Source organism: Chaetodon auriga, chromosome 13 (genome assembly GCF_051107435.1).
Source record: "Chaetodon auriga isolate fChaAug3 chromosome 13, fChaAug3.hap1, whole genome shotgun sequence".
Lineage (NCBI taxonomy): Eukaryota > Metazoa > Chordata > Actinopteri > Chaetodontiformes > Chaetodontidae > Chaetodon > Chaetodon auriga.
The window spans coordinates 20,757,115-20,781,039 of record NC_135086.1 but is presented as its reverse complement, the minus strand read 5'-3'; the positions used below and the strand labels follow the sequence as shown (position 1 = coordinate 20,781,039).

The window sequence follows — 23,925 nt, the reverse complement described above, 5'->3', positions numbered from 1 at the left end:
ATAAGGAATTCTCGCGAGGTAAGAGGCCTAAACTGAAACTGACTGGTCAGTCTTAGAATGACTTGCAGGACAGGACAGTTTGTTTAATCAGGCAGATTTCCAGAGGAACACAAACATCTGCCCTGACCTTTCTGGCTTTATAAGAAGCAAGTGATGTCTTGGCAAGAGATGGACTGACTGACACTCAACATATAACAGGATGTCAATTTAAGCACTCAACTCTCAATCATATCTCTGGTGATAATAGTGTCTGACACTTTCCTGTCCTGTACTCGGTGGCAAATGAATACATGCTCAGTATTTCACTGAATCACTGTAAACACAGACTTACCTTGAGTTTGACTTACCTGCTACAATACCTGAAACTTTCGGTAATACTGAAACCAAGATTGACTGATAGTTAATCACAGATCACGATGGAAAGGCCAACAACTCCAGTCTGATGACGTTTCAGTTCCATATAAACCATTATCAGACTAACTTCACTACTGTGTGAGCTTTAGGGACAATGACATAATGGACATATCTGTTCAAACGTACATTAATGAATGAGGTACCAAAATCAAAATTAGATAAAATACTTCCAACGCAAGGTCCACTTATGGGAAATTTCTGGTGCTTTCAGACACATCTTGTGGTCTCTTTCTCATTGGCAGATGGAGTATGTGCCGTTTCTACCTTTGTCAATAAGTTCCATTGTTCAGTTCCTTTTGCCCTTTAAGCAAAATCAGTAACTTAAGACATGACCAATTTAAGAAGAAACAAAGTAAATGAGTTGATAATTTCAAAGGATCATTACGTCAGATGACCCTTTTCACATTACTCATTTGATCCAACTGAAAAGTGGCTGCTCTAAGTTAAAAGGCATTGAAAGAATCATGCTATTCAAAAACAAAAGGCCGATATTCAGACTGGTAATCATCACAGAGTTTGAAATTACTAAAATGAACCACACGTAGGACTTGGTTGGAAGATGTTCGTGGGCCGGTTGTGATATCAAAATGGACGAAAGTAGTGAATCATGACGGGAAGCTAATCACAATACCATAGCATGAGAACATGTGTCATAGTATTACTGTGCTTTATACACCATAAAGGACCAATTCAAAAATAATGGTAGAGCTATTTGCTGATTTTGTAAAAAGCAACTTCCTTATAACTACATTACCACGACAACAGATCTGAGGAGTCAAATTTGGAGTCAAGCCTATCAACTGGGTGAGACTTCATGTTAAAGTGAGAGACCTACTCTGCAGACCTTACTATTCTCCTGCTGTCTTCTTCTCTTAACCCCTCACTGCTCACAGTTTGGACCTGGCCTCTTCTTCTCTCCCTGAATCCCTTGCTCTCTCTCTCCTCTCTACTCCTGTGGCTGCTCGTCATGCTCCCTGAAAAGAATCAGGGACCATGAGCTCATGTGACACATTCTGTCCCTAAAGGACTAAAAAAAGAATACCTGAAGTGACAAACACAAAACCCAACGTAGTTAAGTCTTATCCTGAGAGAAAGGGAAATCATACAGAAACGAACAATCTAGTGAGTCCCCTGCAAGAAACACTCATTCATGACACTCTGCAAATCACCTGAAACAGATAAAAACACTTTATTTCACTGATTATTCATAGAGACTGAAAGGAAGAGGGCATACTGTGATTTGACCCTCCGTTCTGCATGTTTCAGTCACCATCAACTGTCATCGCTTGAACATCCTGCTGCAGGCACCACGTTAAAAGAAAATACTGGACTGTACACACAGAGGGGCAATAAAAACTGCCACAGCCAGTCCGGCAATACTGCAAGGCCACCGTGGGCTGGACTCACACACACAGCTGAAGAATAAGTCCATGTACCTGTCCAAGTCAGACATGTAGCTGACCTCAGTGTTTTGCTGAAAGGAAAACCGTGCAGAAATTTCAGTTTAAATAATCTGAGTCTCTTTTGTTGTCCAATGTCCTTCTGAAAAGGTCCCCTTGTTTTTGAGTTCAGACGTCTTTTGTAAAATAAATTATCACAGAAGATGTAACATCCTGGCAGCCGTGTGCCCCCGTCGGCATCACAGGAAAGAGGACAGGGCCATCCATCAACCGACCTCACCCTCGTTTCAAGCTCGTGTTTGGAGGCAGAAAAAAAACAAAGAGCAAGGGTGCACTCTTGATAAAAGTCAAAGGTCATCATCTCACACGCAGCCGTGACATCATCCACTCAAGACCCTGGCACAACCTGGAGGTAAACAAGACATTGGGGGTGTGGAAGAGAGAGGGACAGACATGGAGATAGACAGGTATTAAGAAAAAAAGCTCTATACAGATTAGGACAAAATTAGGAGGAACACTTCTACTCCATAAAATCCCAATGGTTTGAGTGCACACATACTGCAAATTGCATTTTTATAGTCTAATAGAGCAAGAATGAGCAGTAAATGCAGTTCTCACCCCTCCCCAGTGAGGGCGCAGCAGGCCTGAATGTGCCACTGATGGTCTTTGACAGAGGTAAGCTGAAGGCTCTGGGAGATCTCGGCCACAGACATGCAACCTTTCACATCCTGCTTGTTGGCAAAGACCAACAGCCCTGCTTTCCTCAAATCCTGGAGGGCAGACAAGACACATCGAAAGAGAAGACTGTGAAGAAATGGAAATTCCTCCAAAGGCACACATTATGTAAACGTGGGGTACAAACATTCCATGACTGATTGCTTTGACCACAAAGTTGAAGGTATATTCACATACATTGTTCAACAAAGAATTTTAGTTATAGATGAAAAGTGCACTAATGTGTTAGTCTGAAGTAATCATAATGCAGACGATAGACCTGCTTCATTTCTCATTAGGTACTGCCATTACATTTGTCTACCCACCTGTTCGATACCAATGATACCACTTTTACACTGAAATTGATAGCGTCTATTCAACACAGGTAAGCCCACTAAAAATAGACTCCTTTCCCGATGCCAGTAGACGAGTTTGCCTGTTTTGTTTTCGTTTTTTTTCCCCGGTGTGTGTCAAGTTCAATACAACAAATGCACCGGAAAACAGGGAACAACATGGAGGCCAATGACAGTATTTCAGTATTTTGGTGTTTACATTTTCAAATATCTTTTATGCAATGATGATGAACGGGTTGACAGTTCTGTCTGACATCAGGCAACACTTACATGCCAGTATCTGAAATTTTAACACGTGTCATAATCGTGCCAGAAAGGAGGCCAAGATTAGCATGTCCACCCAGGTGTCAAGTTTTCATAGATAAATACCCGTAACTACTGCAGAGTCATCTGAACCAGGAAGCCAGAAATTAGCATTTTGAGGTTTATTTTCCAATGTGAAAAACACTTTGGTGAAATAAACCATAGGCATTTGTATGAACTGTCTAACACCAATCATTACCATTTTTCATGATACTTACTTCATGTGCTAGCATTCTGTAGAGTTCCTCTTTGGTCACTGAGATTCTTTCTCTGTCTGTGCTGTCGACCACCACAATGACAAACTGCTCAGAAGAGATGGAGAGAAATAATGGACCATTAACAAAAGAAAACTGCATCTCAGCCAGACTGTAGGTGCAGCCCCATGCAACGGCACCACAGTCACCCTGAAAGTTATCACTCTATTGACATGCACGATTCCAGTGAATGATTTCCAGTGAGAAACATGCTGTCTTCCCTAATAGATTATTTTCACAGAGGACTGATAGAGAGCTTCGTCACATGGTGCAACGACAATCACCTGAAGCTCAATATCAGCAGAACCAATGAGTTTGTGGTGAACTACCTGCTGTATGTCAATCAGTGTGTAAGTTCATTTAGAGAAACATGAAACATGAGAGTAAAATTCCTTCAATGTGTTTGCATGCTTGGTCAATAAAGCTGACTACAACGTTGTAGCTATGACAGTAGACAGTATGACCACTGACCACCAAAAGATAATCAGTTCCTCCCTGAGTCCAAGTGGATGTTTCTACCAAATTTGAGGAACTTCCCACAAGATGTTCCTGACATATCACATTCACAGGAAGTGGATGGACATATAACCCAGAAACATTCCTCCAGCCACAGCTTTGGATGGCATGAAGGCATAAAAAGAGTTTCAAAAGTCAGATAACAAACACATAACAGAAACAAAATAATCTTGATGCAGATCCTTTCCTTGTGTGACCAACATCCATACTACACGGGACAACTCTGGCAAACTCTCGTTACTTATTGGCCAACATAAAATCAGATGCATCTGCAATAAGCTAATATTAGCCAATATATTGGCCCGGCCACTGTATCAATCAAACTCTAGTTCAAACAGTTTTATCAGCATTAGTTGGATGCTAAAGAAAGTGCAGCGGTACTTTTTGATTAACGGTCAGTCAACATAACCTTTCATTACCTCTGTGTTTGTGTAGTAAGTATTCCATGATGACCTAAGGGACTCCTGGCCCCCAATGTCCCACATCAGGAAATGGGTGTTGTTAACCACAATCTCCTCCACGTTGCTCCCAATCGTAGGAGAAGTGTGTACCACCTCGTTCATTGAGCTATTAAAACACAAAAAGAAACTTCAGATTGTGAGTGACACAAGCAACTTTTACGACATTCATAACCATACTCATTTACTATGAATGGATAAAACCCTAGCATCATAGAAAGATGTTTTCTGAAAGCGCTGTTTGGATACTTACAACTGGTAAAGAATTGTGGTCTTGCCAGCATTGTCCAGGCCCACAATGATAACTTTGTGCTCTGAAAGGCAATAAAGACACTTACAAAGAATTCACAGAGCTAACAGTGACATCAATATGTGGGTTAAGTGCTGGGGACTGACTGATGTATGACTCTTGTGTAAACTCGGCCAAGTAATCTGTTTAAAAGATGTCTTTTGATGTGGACGAGCACTGAGTGATTCAAACAACAGCCCTTTTTGTGTTCAGCATTATCCTTCAGAACCAAATTGTGTAGTTTCACCCATTTAGCATAACTGATACATTGTGGTGCTGTGAACAGTGTACGTTCACAGCTACAGATGAGGTAGTGGGTGGTCTTAAGCAAGCTTGTACAATCAGGCTGAACCCAGCGGCAGCTGTGGAGATGGCATACACAGTCACTCCCTCGCTCTCTGTCACACAAAGAGGCTTTACGCATGAAAAAGACTACCATGTGACAACTAGATGAACTGCTATCTTGCTGTTGATACACCAAAGTGACATGACAATACTAAGGTGTCCTACAAGGACAGGATAAAGGTAAAGGCTTGAAGGATCAAAGTGCTGATTGCTTTTCTATAAATCTTTTGCAACATATTACCCAGTTTCAAGCATCACCACCACTAAAGGCTCCTTTCGAATCTAGAACTTAATTATGTTGCCATTTTTCCAATCCTGTGACAACACAGAAGATGGTGTTATTAGTTTTGGCCAAAGGGCAATCATGAGAAACTAGAGCATGAGAGAAAGACATCAAGCCCACATTCTACCTTCACAGATCTGTTCCTTTATGTGTTTTAAGGTACGGTTTATCTGAATTATCTTCAGGACTACAGAAAAGCCCAGCATCTCACAACAAACACATGAAGGCATGCATACTAGAGATGCGTTTGGTCTGCTGCTGATAAGGGCTTAAAGGGAAATGGCTCTAAAAGTGACTTTCGGGTATCGTCTAAAACCCCCAAATCAAAATGCAACTGCACAGTTCTCCTTTTGAAAACCAGGGTGGTAATTTTCATTTTTGGGTTTTCAAACTGGTTTTTGAAAATGTCTTAAGTTTTCAAGTGGGTAACTTTGTTTTTTGGGCCAAGTACAACTATGCAAACCATTTTATTTTTAACTAAAGGTGTTGTCAGTCTGTTAATCATTTCACTGTTTGCAAAGCCTAGCATAATTCTCTGCAACTGCTTCTGCCAACCAACTCATCTAGCTACACAGAAGGACCAAAGTGTACTGGAAGCTTCTTCTTTACTAAATCTAGTATATCAACATAACTACCACATTTCCTATGAAGTTTTACGATGTCTCACACCACTCCAGTGTGGAATACACCATAAAATTCAGTGACATTACAGAGAGTCCGCCACCATGACATAACAACATACCATATAGTTACATTTTAGCTCTTACAAGAAGAACTAAAACCTCACTAAAGCCGAGGAAGTGAAAGCAGTATGTAACTCTATCAAGTTGAACCTAAACGAAACAAAAACAGCAGCAAAGACAAGGGCTAATTCTATTTCGGCAGTAGAAACGCAATCTCACAGCTGTATGCCTCTGTCAGCCAGTCAAGTGACATTCACGTCTGTTCACAGTCCAGACTAATATATAATATGTAGGGAATATTTTGAGGGAAGGTATTAAGTGTATTTTTTAGAGAAATGGAAGTTATCACTATATTGACGTGTATGATTCCAGTGAATAATTACCTTCATTATTATCTTATTTATTATTATTATCTTCAACCCAGCAGCACAGAAGATCTTGACAATCAGCACAGTTTGAAGATGGACACCCAAGATTAGAGTCACCAATTCAGTACCTGATCTAATGTGAAATATGGTCACAATCTCCTCTTCTGTTCCTGAGTTAAGATATTGAATAATGACCTGAAAAGTGTTTTTGTAGAACATTACGATGTTACTGTGAAGTGTGAAGCCTTCTCAAGGCATTCCTGAGATATTGCTTTCACAAGAATGTAACGTGCTGTATGTTCACAACCTGAAAACATAAAACATAATACCTCCAGACATCGGCTGTTGCTGGTTGCGGAGGAATAAAAAAAAAAAACTGCTTTAACAAACATAACAGATTGCATGCATGGGTAAAAGACACAGCTGTCTGCACTGTCTTCAGTGCAGTGAAGAGACTGAGGCAAAAAAAAAAAATCTTATCTAAAATATAAAGGTCATGCAGGTGCAAGCTAAGCTTCCTGCATACAATTGAACTAAACAAAAACTGTTAAACATGTTAAAATGAGGGCAGCAGCTCTCACAGTCCAAAGCAGGTGTATGCTTTATGACTATTTTGCAAATTAATTTCTGCATTAGTTGTTTGGTATAAGAAATGTGAGAAAATAGTGTCTGATGTCCATCACAAGTTCAAAATGTTCAAGGTAATGTCTCCAAATGGCTTATTTTTTGGCCAAAGACAGTCATTTAAAATCCAACAGGACAAAGAAAGACACAGCAAATCCTCACATTTGAGAAGGTGGAACTAGCAAATGGGGGGCATTTTTTGGTGTTAAAAATTATTCAAAATTATCATCAATTATTAGGTCGTTTCTGATTTATTGTCTGTCAATCAACTAATTGATAAATAGCCTAATTATTTAAACTGTAATCAAAAGACATTACGTTTAGATAAACTAGAAACTCTAATTTGGCCATACTGAAAGTGTGAATGTGTTGTCTGTGTCTACAGGGTATACCCCACCTGTCACCCAATGTGTGGGACAGTCTCCCCTATCACCCTACACATCATGAGTGGATTGAATTTTTAACATTAGACTTTTGGGAATATGGATAACCGAGTTAGTAATCGCATGTCCTCCTCCTTGTGAAGGAACTTCTGTTGCTTCACTGGGTTGAATCAATCAGCTGGGGACTGCCATGGCACGACTCCCTGAGCCTAGATCCAGGGGTTGCAATAAAAGCCTTACAGTGACATGATGAATGGAAGCAAAACGGAGCCAAGCTCAGAGGTGATCTAACAGAGGAAGGTGCTATTTGATGACTCGCCAGACAAAGACGGCAACTGAAAATAATTACGATTTTTGACTAAGTTTATGTCAGAGCAGTCAAAGGATGTTGGTCAGACATATTAAAGGAAATGAAATGTTGAGTTGGTGTGGAACTAACAATTACTAAAAAAAAAAAAAGATTGTCAAAAATGTTACTTTTTGTATTTATCAATTTCTTGTTTAGGCTGCAATTTGTCAGCAAATTGTGAAAGATGTCCAGAGCCTAATGGGGCATCTTTAAATTGCCCCTTTAAACTTCTTTAAACAGCCCAAAACCTAAAGAGAGTCACTTTAATAAAATAATAAAACAGAAAAGCAACAAGTCAAGGTTCATTTTCTGTCAACTGATTGATGGATTATTTGTTTCAGCTGTGATGTTGGGCATGTTAACAGCTAACAAACCCTTCTGTCTGGTACTCTCACCAACACTGTACAATTTAGTGCGCAGGAAGTCACCGCAACAGAAGCACTGGGAGATGTGAAGGACATTTAATGGACTAAGTTTACAGAAATCTAGTTCAGAGCTGACAGCCTGAAGTGTGTGTGTGTGCCGTGCAATGCCATGTATTGGTATGACTCAAAGTAGATTGAGTCATACCAATGGAATCTTAGTTAGACCTGCCTGATAAGTTGACGGATTACAATGGTAGCACGAAGTAAGTCAATGTGATTCAAGTCCTTTATTGATCCTTATTGGCCCGAACATTTTGCTGATGTGGCCAACTTCAGCGTGCTCTGCTTGTGTAGCCATCTCCAGTCCAGATACCGGTGAGGCAGGCTGAATACCCTACGTTAGGACTCATGTTACACAGCTTTAGCAATGACCTGTTTACTCATTGAAGACCAACAGCCATGGATCCACTTGGTTTCACCGAACCCTCGTTCCAACCCCAGATAGCATAAATAATCTAACACTGAGTTAATGTGGACACGGTGAGCAGAGTTGGTAGACAACGACATTCCCCACCAGAAAAAGGATGAAACAATACGTTACCTACGCGGAGTAAGGGAGACGTTTGTGATAAACGTATATACACATAATACAATAGGCAACAGTATGATGGCAAAACAAGGCTGTAGAGCGCTGTCTCCCAGCCTAACGTTCATATGATTGTAGCAGACCTGTCTTTCAAAGTGGGCCTTTTCTGACCATCGAGCCCACTTAGCTCCCTTGTCTTCGACAGTCTTATCATACATGTCATGGCATCGTTCTTACCTTGGTGATTAAAAAGCCTCCATAGCTTTGTAAATAGTATCCCCATGGTTGACGATTGGGTTTTCTGATGCCAGCTTGTAAGAATCCGCTGTAACTTTGCTAGCTAGCGTTGATGCTATCCAGGGCTATCAACTTTACCTAGCTAGCTAGCTAGCTAACTACACAGACGAAGAGCTGTCAAAGCTCTTAAATACAACCGCCATACTTGTATGAATATTCTCAATTATTTCTCTCCCACAGGGTGAACACTGAAGTCGTGACGGTTAATGTGCTTCCGAAAACAAAAAACAAAGGTTGGCCACTGGTAAACTGGTCGGTATCAGCTGGCTGTGTTGGGCGCTGCGCTCGTTAGCTGTCAGTGTTGCGCATGCGTACTTTCGTGGTGCTGTTAGAACGTCTCATACACAACATTGAGTGAAAGCGATAATAATACAGGTAACATAGCAAAAGTAAAAAATAATGCACAAATACAAACCTATCACTAAATGTATGGTTTATACAGACAAAGACTATGTTTACTAATCAGACGACATTTTTTGAACGATTTATATACCTATAGAGATATAGATACTACAGCAAAATAGGAATTAAACAAATTCACATAGAATAATCATACTGTCATCGTTTCCCAGTTAATTTGTTGTTGACAACCGCAGATACAGAATATTATTTATTTTTGTATAAAATATTAGGGCAATCTTTCATCATATCATGTTATATTGCCTATTGTGTATTTTACTGAAATGATGAGCCAATTAATCAATTGTTGACCTACTGAAGAGAATTTTTCACCAAAAATGTCAAAAACTTCTCTGGTTCCAGCCTCTCAAATGGGAATATTTGTTGTTTTTTTCTAAGATAGTAAATGGATGATAGTAAAAGGACATTTAAGCTTTGCACTGTTGATCAGAAAAAGCAATTTGAAGACATCACTTCAGACTCTGAGAAAATATTCTGACATTTTAGAAACCAAATGATTGATAGATTTATCGAGAAAATATGTCACATCATATCATATTATATTTTGTGTGTGTGTGTGTGTGGTGTGTGTGTGTGTGTGTGTGTGTGTGTGTGTGTGTGTGTGTGTGTGTGTGTGCGTGCGTGTTTTGAACAAAAACTAGTGCTATCCATACAACAGCATAAGGGCAGTTTATTTCATGACAGTTGTAAAATGATACACAAAGTTTTAATCATTGCATCATTCTCTCACAGGCAGTATTCAGATCTTTTCAACTGTTGCTCCAGAGTTGAAACAACACCAAAAAAAGCTACTGTATATGGCAGATAAGAACATAAGTCTCTTTGTTGATCTTCCTTTTCCAGAAGCATTGAAGCACAATGAGATGTCTGGCCTATGAACTGGAAAAACTGAACTTGAGGTTTAAATTACAAGATATGTCATGTCATTAAAAGGTGATATATGAATCCTGTATTAACTTGCAGCATTCAAGTGAATTCATCTGATTAAAAAGATGCAGGGAAGTTTCCATCAAAGTAGCATGTAAAAGACATTGTGGCAACGCAGTCCCGCCCAAGTGCTTTCAGATAGTTCCTTACTCATTAGGAGTCTTTGATGAAATGCAAATTGAATACAATAACAAAGCTATCACTGAAAATAGCAAAGGGGACCTGTTAAACTGCTACTCAATGAAAATGTATCAATGTTATTTTATCTCAGAAAAGCTGTAATCATAAATTAAGGAGGAAACATGTTTTTTTATTATGCTGGGAGGTGTATGAAAGGATTCAAAGGAAGAAATGACTGGAATGTAATCTAATGATACTGAAAATGAAACTATAAACAAATGAAGGTTTCTTTCCTTCAGTTATTATGATTGTATTTACATATGGAAGCCCTCATATGGAAGTCACTCACTAAAATCCAATTCTATTCATTCCACATGATGTCCTGTCAGACACTTGACAGACAACAGCAGTTGATAACCGTATGACATACAAAAAACATGCTGGCATGAGCATCCTATTGACTCCTGTCCTGGAAGTGCTCCTTCCTTATATTAATAGCTTTTTTCTAAACTACATCATAAAATCTCTTAACGATTTAACATAATGCTCAGAATCAAATCCCCATCAGATGGGTGAGAACATGAACGCTACATCTGTCAGCACACTTCTAGGTCTAAGTGACCTCTCATTCCTGAGGTTTGGAGCTTTGAAATGTTTGTGTGATTTTTCTATTTCTCTCTTGAGGATGGTTAATGACAAAAATGGCATTGAGAAATGACAAAGAGGGGGCACAGGGAGCTACCGTATGGACCCTGAAGAGACACCACAACACCATCCATGTCACTTCAAAACAAATGTGGAAAACTTTGGGAACAGGCCTCCACAGGGTTTATTACACTCACATCAAGGATAATGGCAAACAACCTGGAGGAGCATTCAAGATGCATTACACCCTGCTTCTACCTGCTCCTGGATGCGTGCAAGCAGGTTCTCTTCCTGATCATCACCGCCGGATGCTCTGCTGTCTGGCACTGGCTTGTGGCAGATAGTGACCTGTCGCTACAGTCCTACCTGTATGCTACAGTAACAGCTGAGATGGCGGGGAGGGTCCAGAAGAGCCTACGTCGCACACTATCACCTGCTCGTGCACACATATTCATATCACGTCCAGCTTTAGCCGTCTCTTTAAAACATAACTTTTCTGCTCTTGTACTACTCTTATATGCAGCATTCCCTTGTTCACGTCAAAGCAAGAGCAGGATTCTAATTTGTTTAGGTTCAAATGCTCATTTAGCAGGAGCCAAGGCCAAAGGGAAAATGAGGTACTACACATCGATACGAGGTTGTTACAGTCCAAATGAGTGTAGTAGTTTCATCACGTTACAGCAAAGCTGCCTCATCTCTAAAGTTCATGGCCTACATTTTGTTTACATCAGGTCACAGCTCAAAGCCGGTGCCGGGAGTCCTGGCTGTAGCCTCCTGGGGATCCACGGTTACGATGAGGCTTGTAAGAATCCTGGTAGGGGTCCTGGTAGTCCTCCTCCACCAGAGGTGAGTGGTCCCGACTGTGCTGTGAGCCTGAAGACAGGCGGTTGCGATTCTTCCGCGCCCGTTCGTTATGGTAGTTCTCGTCAGCAGGCATCAGGCTGCGACGTTCAACCGGTGAATGGTCTGTTGTTGTGTGGTTGCTGTTGCGGTTTCTTTGGGCCTGTTTGAGGAAATAAATACTGATTCTGTACAGTGTTTTATTTTGTTAAACATTTAGCAGAACAGTTTACCAGAATAATGATTTTAGACATGATACAAATTGGAAAAAGGAAATACCTGTAAATACCTGTTGACAAGCATCATATTTAATGAGATGTTCTTTGTCAAGTGCTTGAAAGTTAAAACTAACTTTAGTAGAACTCAGACCCAAAATAGGCCATGTAGGCTTCCAAGGCAGATGTAAAGGGATGTGAAATGCTTGTGGTTTCCTCATTGATGTCAATGAGGAAAATACAAATGAAGGTCAAAGTTCAGCAGCTTCTGTCTGCTTGAAGTCAGTCAGTTAGAATAGATTCATTGGTGAAGTATCAATCTCCCAAAGATGCTTCCAAGAAAACTGTTTTAATCCACTAATCCACTCCGCATAGTTCATGTATACATCCCAGTACGCTACTCTGGGTGGTGCTCTAGAGTTTTGAGAGCAGTAATGTGACACATGATTTCACAACATCCTTGCGTGTCTGGGACATACTGACCATCTGGATGGATGCAGTAGCAGACAAGTTGATTATACAGCAGGAGCATTCAGAGAATTTTCCATGAACATTTTACATTAATATAGTTTTTTCCCCAGCAGTGAAAGTGGCAAACCATCAGATACCATTGTTACTGACTGAATTCAAGACTTCCACAACTGCTGAACTCCATTAATAAGGCAACTGCAAACATTTGATAATTGCCTTGTGGGAGTGTTTCTCCAACGATCTGAGTATCATTTTCACTCTGACGCCATAAAATCTGACTGTGGCAATAATTTGTGCTGCTCAACCGGTTATATGACCGAATTTGACAGATAAGATAAACATAAAACACACTGATAATCAGGAAGTTCAGACTTTAAATGAACCCCAGAAAAAAAAAGAGAATACAAGACAACTTTTTTTTTCTCTATCTGACAAGTTCACCTGAATGGCAGCAGGATACGGGGAGAGAGCGGTAGAGCCCAGATTGCGTCCCAGCAGGGGGTTGAGTGGCGTGCTAAGTGAAGTGTGTGTAGCACGCCAGTATGCCTCCAGGTACTCTGCCAGGTGTTCACACGCATCTTCCAGCTGGTTCTCATCCAGAATAATATCAAACATCTCCTGAGGTGAGAAAGCAAGAGGGAAAAGTGTACTTGCTGCTGCTGCTACGTATGCATTTCTTTTCAAGTTTCACCACAAAAAAATCTAACTAAGTAGCTGTTGCTTGTCTAGATTTAAAAGGGTGTTTGAAGTTGACTCACAGAAGGACACTGTGCTAGTTTTTCTGCTGCAACAAGCTGCACATTCAGGTGTTTGCTTTGAGATTTCCCTCTTGATTTGATCAGCCGCTGGAGGACCTGTGGGAGGCACATAAACAGCAGAATAATAGAAGGAAATACGTCCTATTATGGAGTAAACATCAACTGTGTAGAAAATTTAAATGTAAATAGCAGGGTAATGAAACTTTGACATGTCATTCTGCTTATTACTGGTCACCAAGTGCAGCAAGTCATTTTTTTTAGTCCCTTCTAAATAATATTAATCCTCAAAAGATACCAACTGGAGGTTTAAGACCTTTTATATACAGTATCCCGCTAGGGGAGAGCTGCAACTGTGAAAATCAACACAGCTTTAATTGGACAGCTCTCGACTATCTATGCCTTCAATCTTACCTTGGGTGAGGACACTTTAACGTGGACGATAATGGGTGCTAATGAGGTCTTGATGAGCTGTGCTGGATGATTAATGGTGTCTGCATCCAATACTACCAGCTGGAGAGATCTGGCCAGCTCAAAGATCCTTTCTATTTCACTCTGGACCTCCGCTACAAGAAGACAACAACAACATGTAGCAGAACAACTATGAACAAGAAGGAATATGAAGGTAAGGACAAAACCTTCAGTCTCAACACGTACAAGACATGCACATCATTGAGTGAAACAGGTCCTGTAGCTTTACCAAGGCTGGAGCGGGTGTTGGATCTCTCAATGATGGCCCTCTTACTGGGGTTGTTTAGTACTGACCTCTTGGCCAACGATATGTCAGCTGTTACCCTTGTGATGGATATCCTGAAACCCAACAGAATACACAAGTCATACAAGGCAAACCGGCAGCAGGATGATGCACTATGCCAAAGATGCTGCTTCGCTTTCTCGGCTCACCTCCCGTCAAATCTGTGCTTCAGGAAGTCAAACAGCGCCTTCTGCATCATATCTGTCACCTACATCGAACGGAGGACATGAGATGAAAAGAGAAGAGGAAGAAGAGGTCATTTAAAACAGATTGGGCGAAGAAGCCTAATAGACAACATGGTGACAGGTGTGTGACGAGCAAGCAGAAGAGGCCTACAACATCAACATCCCTACACTTACTGAACATGCTATTTACTGAATATGCTACAGAGCAGCGAACAAGTGGAAGTGGACTGTTAATATTCATTCTGATGCCGTCAGGCTGCTGCCAGGTCTGTGAATTACACACTTGACCAAGCGATTTGTGTAGAGCGAGCAGTCTCTTTCCTCAAGGCTCTCTGCTGAGGGACAGTGGGCCATTATTACATAAAGTGATTAGCCAATTACAATGAGAAGTGTTGCAAAGACCAATGCACAGGTGATGAATTAAGCCAATCACAAAGTGCAGCCTCCAATACAGCTTTCACTGATGAATATGACTGCCAGTCCAACACCTTGGACTGAAACAGAAATTCAAGATGAAATAGCTGCTTCTGTTGAGAAAGTCGTCCTTAAAGGCAGACAGTCATCTTATTGGTCTGAGGTGTTTGACTCAAGGCGGGACACACTGTAGATGTATTCATCAAAACGGGCAAAGCTTTGTGTTTGGCCGTGTCAGTTCAGTCGTCACTCTGATTGGTTCAAATGAGATTGACAGTGACAGAGAGCTGACAGGGGCTGCATGTCCTTTGAGCTGAAACACGGAGCAGTTGTCAGATGAAATTTAGTGCTATTAACATGTGCAATGGCTTTGTGGATCAAAAGATAAGAGGTGATGGAAAGTTGTAGATTTACTCAAAGTAATGTATCTAAGGTCAGTTTTCCATTGCAGCTGTAACCTTCACATGAGCTGGACACAGTGCACTCTCTTATGAAGCACTCTGTGCTTACACTTTATATTAAGGTCCACATATTCACTATTAACTGCTTATTAGCATGCATATATGTAGCACGTTGGTCTTTTATTAGTCATTATAAAGCACTTGACCATATTCTATAAGTTTTCTAGTTTTCCCTCAAAAATCTCCGCATTACTGCTTATTGGTAACAAGTGAGGGAGCTGTTTTGAATTATGATCTTAATGCCCTAACCCTAGTCCTTAATAACCTAAACCTGCTAATACTGAGAATAAGGCATTAATAAGTGCTTAATAATGACTAATAAAGACCCAATACACCACTAATGCATGCTAATAAGAAACTAGTTAATGGTGAAAATGTGTGCCTTAATATAAAGTGTTACCAATAAAAGTATCTCCATCCTCACTTTGTGCCATTGGTAAAAAGAACTGCTAGCACTGCTAACAAAAATGTTAATGGGCTTTATTATTTGTACAGCTTTCTAATATTAATTCATCAGAAATAAACCATAAAGGTGTCTGATCTCCATTTCTAAGGCAAATATTAAATGCCATTGAGTCACTCACTGTATTCCAAAACTTTAGTCCACTTCATTATTCTCTCTTTCTAATTTCAAACCTTGCTCTACTTTTTCAGACCGATGCAGTTTATCCAGAAGGTTGTTGCCACGGCAACACCAGAATGGGAGGCGAAAACTGTGATTCCATGACAACTGACTCCCACCTCTCACCACCTCCTTGGCCTCTTTTATTGTTTGCCCTGTGGTTCTGATGGTAACTGATAATCAATGAGCATTTTCAGTTTTATTGCTGTATCTCTGGGAATTTCAGCTTTAGAAAGAATTCAATCTGCTGCTGGTGGAAATACAAGAACCTACAACATGATGCAACACAAGTTATTAGTCAGCTTGGCCCATAATGAATGCTTTGTCACTCCAAGAAAATGATGTCAAAGAAGGAACGTGGTAGTTATTACACCTACACCAGTGCTGAATTATTAAGGACTTTCTTGTGTAATGTGTTTACATTGCATCAGTGAACTGTAATGTCAGTTTTTTCCTGTCAATTGTCACTCAGTCTTCAACCAGCCACCAATCTTTGCATTGAGATTTCACTATAACAATGCACTTCTTGGCCTCAGTAATGAAGAAAATGTATTTATGAAGTACATTTCGGCACTACTGCAAGTGCACTTCCTAGAATATCGTCCTATTATTAGTTATAGGAAACAGAGATTCCAGGTGTGGCTGTGAGATAGAGGCTGAGTCAGACTGCTGGAGGAGCAGCAGGGCGTCCTACCTCATAACCTTTCAGGGACGGTCCCACCAGGACAACCGGCCTCATGGAGGGAACCACGTCATACGGAGGGATGTGCTCAGCCTGGAGGGGTGGGCACACACACACACATAGAGTCAAGAAGTATCTCTTTAAAGAAACCAAGAAATGTTCCAAGCAGTCTCACTGTATATGGAGTGATGCTTTAAAGCAATGATCCATTTTTATATAAATGAAATGTTTTTATGATTCTCAGTTGATGTTAAACAGCAATGATTCAAGCTAGAGAATAGTCTCCAGAGTAGAATCTGACTCAGATGCAGCAGCCAGTTCATTTAATATGACCCACTGGCTTTGACTGGGCTAAAATCACAGAGGTTAGTTCTAAACACTCTGCTCAGCTCTGTCCACAGAGGACTCACATGAATGAAACTATGTCCAGTAAGAATCTGTGCAAGCTGAGATTCACTGTTTACATTAATAGCACTAAACAAATATTCTAGTGCATTAGGTGTGTTTGTGTTTTTCAGCTTTAGTTTTTTGAATTCAAGCATATGCATACTTTCATTCGAAGTCAGTTTTGAGAACACAGATGGATGTTAAAATTACTGGTAGCAGTTTTCCAATGAGCAGTCCATTTTAGTTTGTTGAGAAATGAATTTTGGTTAAGTGTAACAGCGACAAGAATGACATGCTAATTAAAGGCACGATCTGTGGTCCAAATGTTAACTTAAAACACTTTTCTCACTGCTGGACTGCAATTAGGAGTAGTCCATCAAACAAGGTTGACTCACTAACAGAGCGATCAAATAACAAAGGAGCGCACATCATGCTCATAGTTTGGGTAATTCAGGTAACTGCAGGGACCACTTGCATTTATACCTTATCAGCAACATTCATTCAGATCATTCTAACATGTGTAAGGACTCCATGTTTTTTTTAAAAAGTAATGAATCAATATTTGTAATCAATTTTTTGCCAGTCAGTCAAGGTCTTTGACTATTTAGCTGTGCTTTACATACTTTTATTTTTTCCTATAAAATAAGTAATTAGACATGAAATTCAAATAAAATGAATATTTAAATGTCCGTACTCACCACTTTCTGTTTCTGCTTTCCTGAAAAAGAAAGCAAAGAGCAGGTGAGAAAGTGTATACAGGACTAGGACTATAAGTAGAATTATATCAGATATTACAAAGAATAATAATATCAGTATTACAAGGAATAATAATATCACAGAGGCAGGGCAGATACCAAGACAAACAATTCCCTCAGTCAATCGGACGACTGTTTCCTCTCAGGCTTAAATAGACTCATATCTGTGGGACCAACCTGCAGAGTTGGGGTTTGGCTTGAATGTGCCCGACACCATTTCACCCAGACTGGAGGAGGAATTCCCACTAGACTTACTGCTACAATGATAACAGCAAATAGAAAGAGAGAAGTGTTAATGTGAAATCCAGCAAGATGTCATCATCAGACACCACTGACCCCTGGGAAACTGGTGACTACAGACTGTCCTCAGGCTGCGCATCCTGCTACGAAATAGCTAGAAAACCTGAAACAGAAGAGTGAAATGACTCCAGTCTTTTTTTCTCTTACCATTGTAACTGAGGGCAGATGATAGCACTCAACATCTCTAATCGCCTCGGTGGCTGAAACGCGTCACCCCATCTGATGGAAAATTCTGTGGTGGCCATGATCCAGGCGCACCTCTGAGAGGTTGGACCACACAACACAGCTTGGCTTTCATCCACCTCATTTCCTGCCTATCTGCCAGCTCGACTGCCAGGCTTTACTCATCCCTGAAGTGGCTCTCTCCTCAACACATCCCTAAACCCTCCAACTCTCTTCATGCCTTTTGATCCACAAACTGTCTCCTCTACAGTTCTTCTCTACCCCGTCTGCACATTCCAGCTCTACTCCAGTCCCCGTCTTCAACTGACCCGTGGAAACGTCCTCTCTTCTGTTCCTGCTGGAGTCGGATGTTTTCCAGCTTCAGAGGGCTCGGGATGAAGCCGATGTCACAGCCTTCTTTCACCAGGCGGCCGATCCACCAGTCATTGTTGAACTTCTGTAGATTGGAGGGATAAAATAAAATTGAAGGGCTTTCACTGGAGACACTGAACTTGCACTTGAATGTAAAACCTTCATTCAAAAATACACCTCACTTGTCAGAATGAACCACATGCAGCTTCAGAGAATAGTTTCCCATGGCAGCATATCGAGAATTTTTGCTAATGATTGGAAGCTGCAGTTGAAACATGCTAACATTTATTGCAGACAGCAACGGAGATACTGAACAACAAGGTTTCCTAATATGTATTTAACAATGGACAAGGTAGAGACAAAAACACCATGACCTGAGAGCGGAGTGCTATTTACTCTGTATTATACAGCACCAGCTGTCTAAAAAGGAACAAAGCAGGAATAATCAAAAGCTCCTGAACGGCTGCTAAACGAACCTTGTGGTGAGAGTGTTTTCTTAGCTGCTGTTTCCAAGGTCAAAAATGAACTCTGAACTTGCGCTTTTAAGCCAGCATGAACGAGAAGCTCTCAAAGTACTCAGGAAAGGAGATTTGAACATTTAACTGGTCAAACTCCATCTGCTGATGAAAATAATTTGCTGTGATGGAAAGCTCTGAATAGATCTTGCTGGTGAGGATTTTTTTTAGGCTGTGTTTTTGAGATCGGTTGAAGCCAGTTTCTCTCATTGTCAGATGTGAATGAGCAGTGAGTCAATGGCGGATGTTCCATGAAGCTAAACGATGTTGATGCGTAATATACCTTGACCACTGACTTAGAATGGCATTTTAACCGCTGACCGGAACTAAAATGTTCTATTTTAATAGAGAACTGCCAGCCAATCAGAAAAGAGTATTTTCTATGGTAGTGGAAGCAGCTCGCTTACATGATAGATTGTGACAAAGTCCATTAGATACACATTAGTAGACTTGTAGAATATGGAACTAATGTATGTGCAGTGCAAAAGCACATCCGCTCTAAATTCGGTCTTCCATACAGTGTCAGAGGTTTAACCTAACTGGATGGATAGTGCTTGAATTGTACCTCTTTGATGTGGAGGAAGTCCTTGGCGTCAAAGGAGACGGCAGTGCCGGCCACAGGGACGTCCTCATCCAGAGCACCGCAGTAGCTGACATTGGTCCTCACGGCAAATGCCACCGCTTTAGTCTGTAAGACAGCAGTGAGAAGAGAGTCATCACAGCAATAAGGTATCAAAATGAATGTTTAATAAGGATGGGTGGTACGGATCAAATCTTAAAATAAAACAGGACATTTTATAGTATGATGTTTTTACAGTATTTTTTGTGGAAATTCTATAGAACAACAGAAGCCACAGTGGACACACAGAAGCATGGTGGGAGAGTTTCCCCTCAGCAGAGAGAGTTATTACAGCACCACTGTGCTCATCAGGCTCCAGCATCACATGCAGCGAGCCCGCAGTGAGGGGTGGGTGCAGCTGGGGGGGTGCTGTTTCAGACCTCCTGATCAAGACATTAGCAGTGATGATCACACCACACCCACCGCACGCAACAGCACAAGATCTCAGTCAAAGGCCAAAAAGCTTTGATAATCTATAGAGACTGCTCCTTCCTACACATCTATTTTATTCTTTTACCTTTTACCTTTGATCCTTTATATTTTTTCTCCTAGAAACTTCATCGCTGCATTAGAGTGACCTGATTGGTCAAGTTAATGATTTTATCTTTGTCTTTGTCATAAAAGGATTTACTGATAGGTCTGGGTGAGAAATCAAGATCACAGGTGAATGGAGGCTTTTCCTGGTATTGCATCATAGTTGCTTATTAGCACTGCTGCTCATTCTAATTATTACTAACATTACCATTTTAATCACTTGTTTTAAGAAGAAGAAGAAGAATCGGGGGGAGACATTCCCCTTTATTTGTCACACACACATGCGAGCACGGCACACGAGGTAAAATTTGACTTCCACCTTTAACCCATCCTGGTCGTCCCTCCTCCGCAGCAGACCAGGAGTGGCCAGGGGGACCCATCTTCGGCGTCACCAAGATTCCAGCGAGATTCGAACCCGGGACCTTCTTGCTGTGAGGCGACAGTGTTGCCACCGTGCCACCACATGTCCCAAGGTGGTTATGGTATGTGATGTGATGTTTCAGTGTGTTTTTGTTATGTATGAGCTCACCAAACCACAGTGCTATCAACTGTGCTGAAACGGCTATTAAGTACTGAATCCTTGAATCTGAGGGAAAAACACCAAAACCAAGAGTTTTGCACTAATATTTTAGAGAAATTATTTCCATCCCCGGCTGTTGACCTCCATGGCATTTTTTCATTTTTCAACAAACAATATTTTTAACACATCACATTGTTTATCATCAGAAATAAAAAATATCTATCTATCTATCATCAGCCCATTATTAGCAGATTAGCAATAAGAGACCAATCCTCAAACAAGAGAAGAAGGGGAGTGAGGATGTGGTGAGAACGGGACTGTGTCAAATCTCTGTTCCTTCAACAGTGTAAAACTACAATTTGCAGACCAAGTACAGTGCAGTCAGTAACACTGAATCATGTGTCTTTTCTTTGTGAGGTGGGATGTGTTTCATGTAATATACAGTACAATATGTCACTCCATTGTCCTGTAAATAGTTCCCAGTGAAACTGACCTTTGCCCTCTCGAGCTGGACAGTGGCCTGCTGCTCCCTCTCCTGCCGGCCGCCCTCCTTCTCCTCCTCCAGGGACACATCTGAGTCAGACGGTCGGCTTGTGTAGGAATCAGCTGAGCCCTGGAGAACAACAGCACACAGAAAAAATGGAAATAACGTGTTACCAGGAGGGATGAAAAGCACCAGTACTGGTGATAGCTTTCTTAACGTGGGACAGATTAACACTGACATTCAAGGAGCAAAATCCAATAACAAGCACTGTAACGTGTAATTTGATATGTCCTATTCAAAACTAAACCCAATTTGAATGCAAAGCAGTGCAAATAGATGCAGGACATAACAACAGCCTGTTTCTTAAAACCACAGACACTGAGCAAACGAACGGGAGTGGGAGGTTACAGACACACAGGTGTGTGAGTGTGTGTGTGTGTGTGTGTGTGCCCATGTATTACTGACGCATTATGGGGACTTGCCTTACTTGTGGGGACAAATTACAGGTCCCCATAATGTAAAACATTAGATTTTAGGGTGAAGACGTGTTAAGGTTGGGGTGAGGGTTAGGCAACTAGTGCTAATGGTTATGATGACAACCTAGTGTGTGTGTGTGTGTGTGTGTGTGTGTGGGTGTGTGTGGGTGTGTGTGTGTGTGTGTGTTGGGGGGGGGGGGGGGTTGCTGTGTCACATGACTGGCTGTATTCCTCTCCATACAGGATCAAAGGCTGACAGATTAAAGATGACGAACGATGAGAAGGAAGGTTCAGAAAGATGTGTTTTTATTTTTAGAGATACAATTAGGGACACCGAGGGCAGACACAAGAGGAAACCCTCTGAGTATTGATAAAACATAGTTTGTTTGCACTTTGGAAGTGCTGGTAGACAACTGTTTCTAACATTTAACATTTATAGGAGCATACAGACATGAGTGTGTCAGCAAGCTTCTCATTCGACTCTTTTTTTTGTTTTGTTTAGTTTTGTATTTGACATTTTTTCTGTATTAACTACAGATTTTTGTGCAGTGTCATTTGTCTGTATTTACTGTATAGAAACCAAAAAGGATCTTGTCCCTTTAAATAGCGAGACAGCTTCAACTCCTTCAAACAGGGTTTTTTCCCCACTTACAACAGCTGTGACATATGGACTTTGGTTTATTGCAGATGCAGTGCAGTGTGCATTTTATGTGTGTACTGCATGTATGTGTCACCCCCGCAGCAGTGAGAGTTATTACAGCACCAATGTGGCCATCAGGCTCCAGCATCACAGATGCATCATACGGCCATATCCTCTATTCCACCAAATAAATAAATAAATACACTTAATACCTTTGATTAAATTCCTAAAGTATTGGTCCTGTATTTTAAGTCTGGGCAGACATGGATGTGTAAACGTCCCTTCTGGAGTCATACCACTGCAATTTCTTTTTTTTAATGCAGCTCAGACATGAAAAATAGAATGAGTAGGTAAGATTAAGAAATAAAAACAGTGGGCATTATATCCATCCCCAACCCACCCCATCCCCTACAACAGAGAAAGACAACATCAATAAACATGTAAACAAGTAGCAAGGTTATAGGACACTGGTTAGAGACAGCTTAAGATGGTTTAGGCAGCCTTTGTTATACGGAAGATTACAGCATAGATATAATTTATGCTCTAGAATGTGTCCAGTGAGGAGTGAAGCACACATGAGATGTCAATAAAGTCAATAAATTGATATTTAGATTATGAGCATCTGGAAGACCAACAAAAAGACACATATGGTCTAACTCTATTGAAGCACCAAAAATAAGTCACAGTTCCTCAACAAAACCAGAACAACAGCTTTGTAACTTCACACATGACCAGAAACAGTGAATGTAATTGCCAGTCTCAGAGTTACACTTTCAGCAGAGCGGAGATGCATTAGCATCCATTTTGTTCTTGAGAGCAGGTGTTACATGTGTGCAATGTACAATTCTACAGTGAATAGACATGGTTAGATTACAGATAGGACTTTTGTTTTGAAACCACTGAAAATGATTAGATGGTGACACAAAATACCATGTTCCCAATCAAAACTGACTCCCTCGATTTATATCGTAGAGAACAAAAGCATATGAACAAAATCAAGCCCAAGCAAGAAACAAATCGTATTCTCTGGGTCCTTCTAAAAAAAACGAAAAGCAGAAAAAAAAAAAAAAAAAAGGTAATTATTAGGATTGTGGGCGGTACTTCCGTCTCACGAGCGGGAAGCCGGGTTTCGAGTCCCTGCAGGCCATGAGCGAGATGACGACGGCAAAGTTACGTTAAATGTAACTAAATATAAAATGTAACTAAGTATATAAACATAGAATAAAGGCAATTGATAAAAAATATGGATAAACTACTTTTTTTTACTTTCCTAAAACAAAAAGAAAGCAGTTTGTCAAAACGGTAAAGGAGAAGCCTCAAAACTGTCTTCCTGTCTTTTATTATCGCTTCACTGCTGTAGGATTGTGGGCGGTACTTCCGTCTCACATGCGGGAAGCTGGGATTCGCCTCCCCTTAGCCCATAAAGTCCCCAGAGACTGGTGACTAAAATAAAAACTTGTTATATTATTATTATTATGAATATTGTACAGTTTCATCTTCTTTTTCAATTTTCACTTCAAACGTTTTGCAGCAGTATCAACAATATTAACTCTGAAAACACATTTAACAGTATAACCAAAGAGAGACCACGCTTTCCCCGTAATTCACTTCAACAGTGAGCCAAAATGTGAAAACGGTAGCTTTTCTGTCGCCACTGAACAGTTAT

General features: G+C 40.7%; 2 protein-coding genes across 4 annotated transcripts in view; both read right to left on the bottom strand.

The window, feature by feature from the left end:
• Positions 1 to 1,579: 1,579 nt before the first annotated feature.
• Positions 1,580 to 9,281, bottom strand: arl5a (ADP-ribosylation factor-like 5A). The gene is made up of 6 exons (XM_076746264.1): positions 8,925 to 9,281; positions 4,666 to 4,726; positions 4,374 to 4,521; positions 3,403 to 3,486; positions 2,433 to 2,584; positions 1,580 to 2,220 (listed from the first exon to the last, which is right to left on the bottom strand). The coding sequence occupies exons 1-6, from the start codon at positions 8,968 to 8,970 to the stop codon at positions 2,172 to 2,174; spliced, it is 540 nt and encodes a 179-aa protein (XP_076602379.1). The 5' UTR covers positions 8,971 to 9,281; the 3' UTR covers positions 1,580 to 2,171.
• Positions 9,282 to 10,057: 776 nt separating this feature from the next.
• The window catches only part of cacnb4a (calcium channel, voltage-dependent, beta 4a subunit), a 33,869-nt gene continuing 20,001 nt past the window's right edge, over positions 10,058 to 23,925 (bottom strand). For 2 of the 3 annotated variants that reach the window (XM_076746260.1, XM_076746262.1), the window contains 12 exons: positions 21,153 to 21,272; positions 19,552 to 19,674; positions 18,429 to 18,556; positions 17,815 to 17,894; positions 17,581 to 17,600; positions 16,508 to 16,588; positions 14,281 to 14,339; positions 14,078 to 14,187; positions 13,792 to 13,943; positions 13,381 to 13,476; positions 13,064 to 13,240; positions 10,058 to 12,099 (listed from right to left, as the gene is read on the bottom strand). In XM_076746260.1, coding sequence (XP_076602375.1) covers positions 11,836 to 12,099; positions 13,064 to 13,240; positions 13,381 to 13,476; positions 13,792 to 13,943; positions 14,078 to 14,187; positions 14,281 to 14,339; positions 16,508 to 16,588; positions 17,581 to 17,600; positions 17,815 to 17,894; positions 18,429 to 18,556; positions 19,552 to 19,674; positions 21,153 to 21,272 — 1,410 coding nt within the window. In that variant the 3' untranslated portion in view covers positions 10,058 to 11,835. The remainder of the gene's footprint in view (positions 12,100 to 13,063; positions 13,241 to 13,380; positions 13,477 to 13,791; positions 13,944 to 14,077; positions 14,188 to 14,280; positions 14,340 to 16,507; positions 16,589 to 17,580; positions 17,601 to 17,814; positions 17,895 to 18,428; positions 18,557 to 19,551; positions 19,675 to 21,152; positions 21,273 to 23,925) is intronic. The other variant, XM_076746261.1, reaches the window with a different exon arrangement.

What these genes read in the sequence shown, in the direction of transcription:
- arl5a (XM_076746264.1), bottom strand. Translation starts at nt 8,970, where the DNA reads ATGGGGATACTATTTACAAAGCTATGGAGGCTTTTTAATCACCAAG. An exon ending in GAGGCTTTTTAATCACCAAG is followed by an intron (nt 4,727 to 8,924) that starts GTAAGAACGATG and finishes ATTGCCTTTCAG; the next exon opens with AGCACAAAGTTATCATTGTG. An exon ending in ACAGAATGCTAGCACATGAA is followed by an intron (nt 2,585 to 3,402) that starts GTAAGTATCATG and finishes TCTGCCCTCCAG; the next exon opens with GATTTGAGGAAAGCAGGGCT.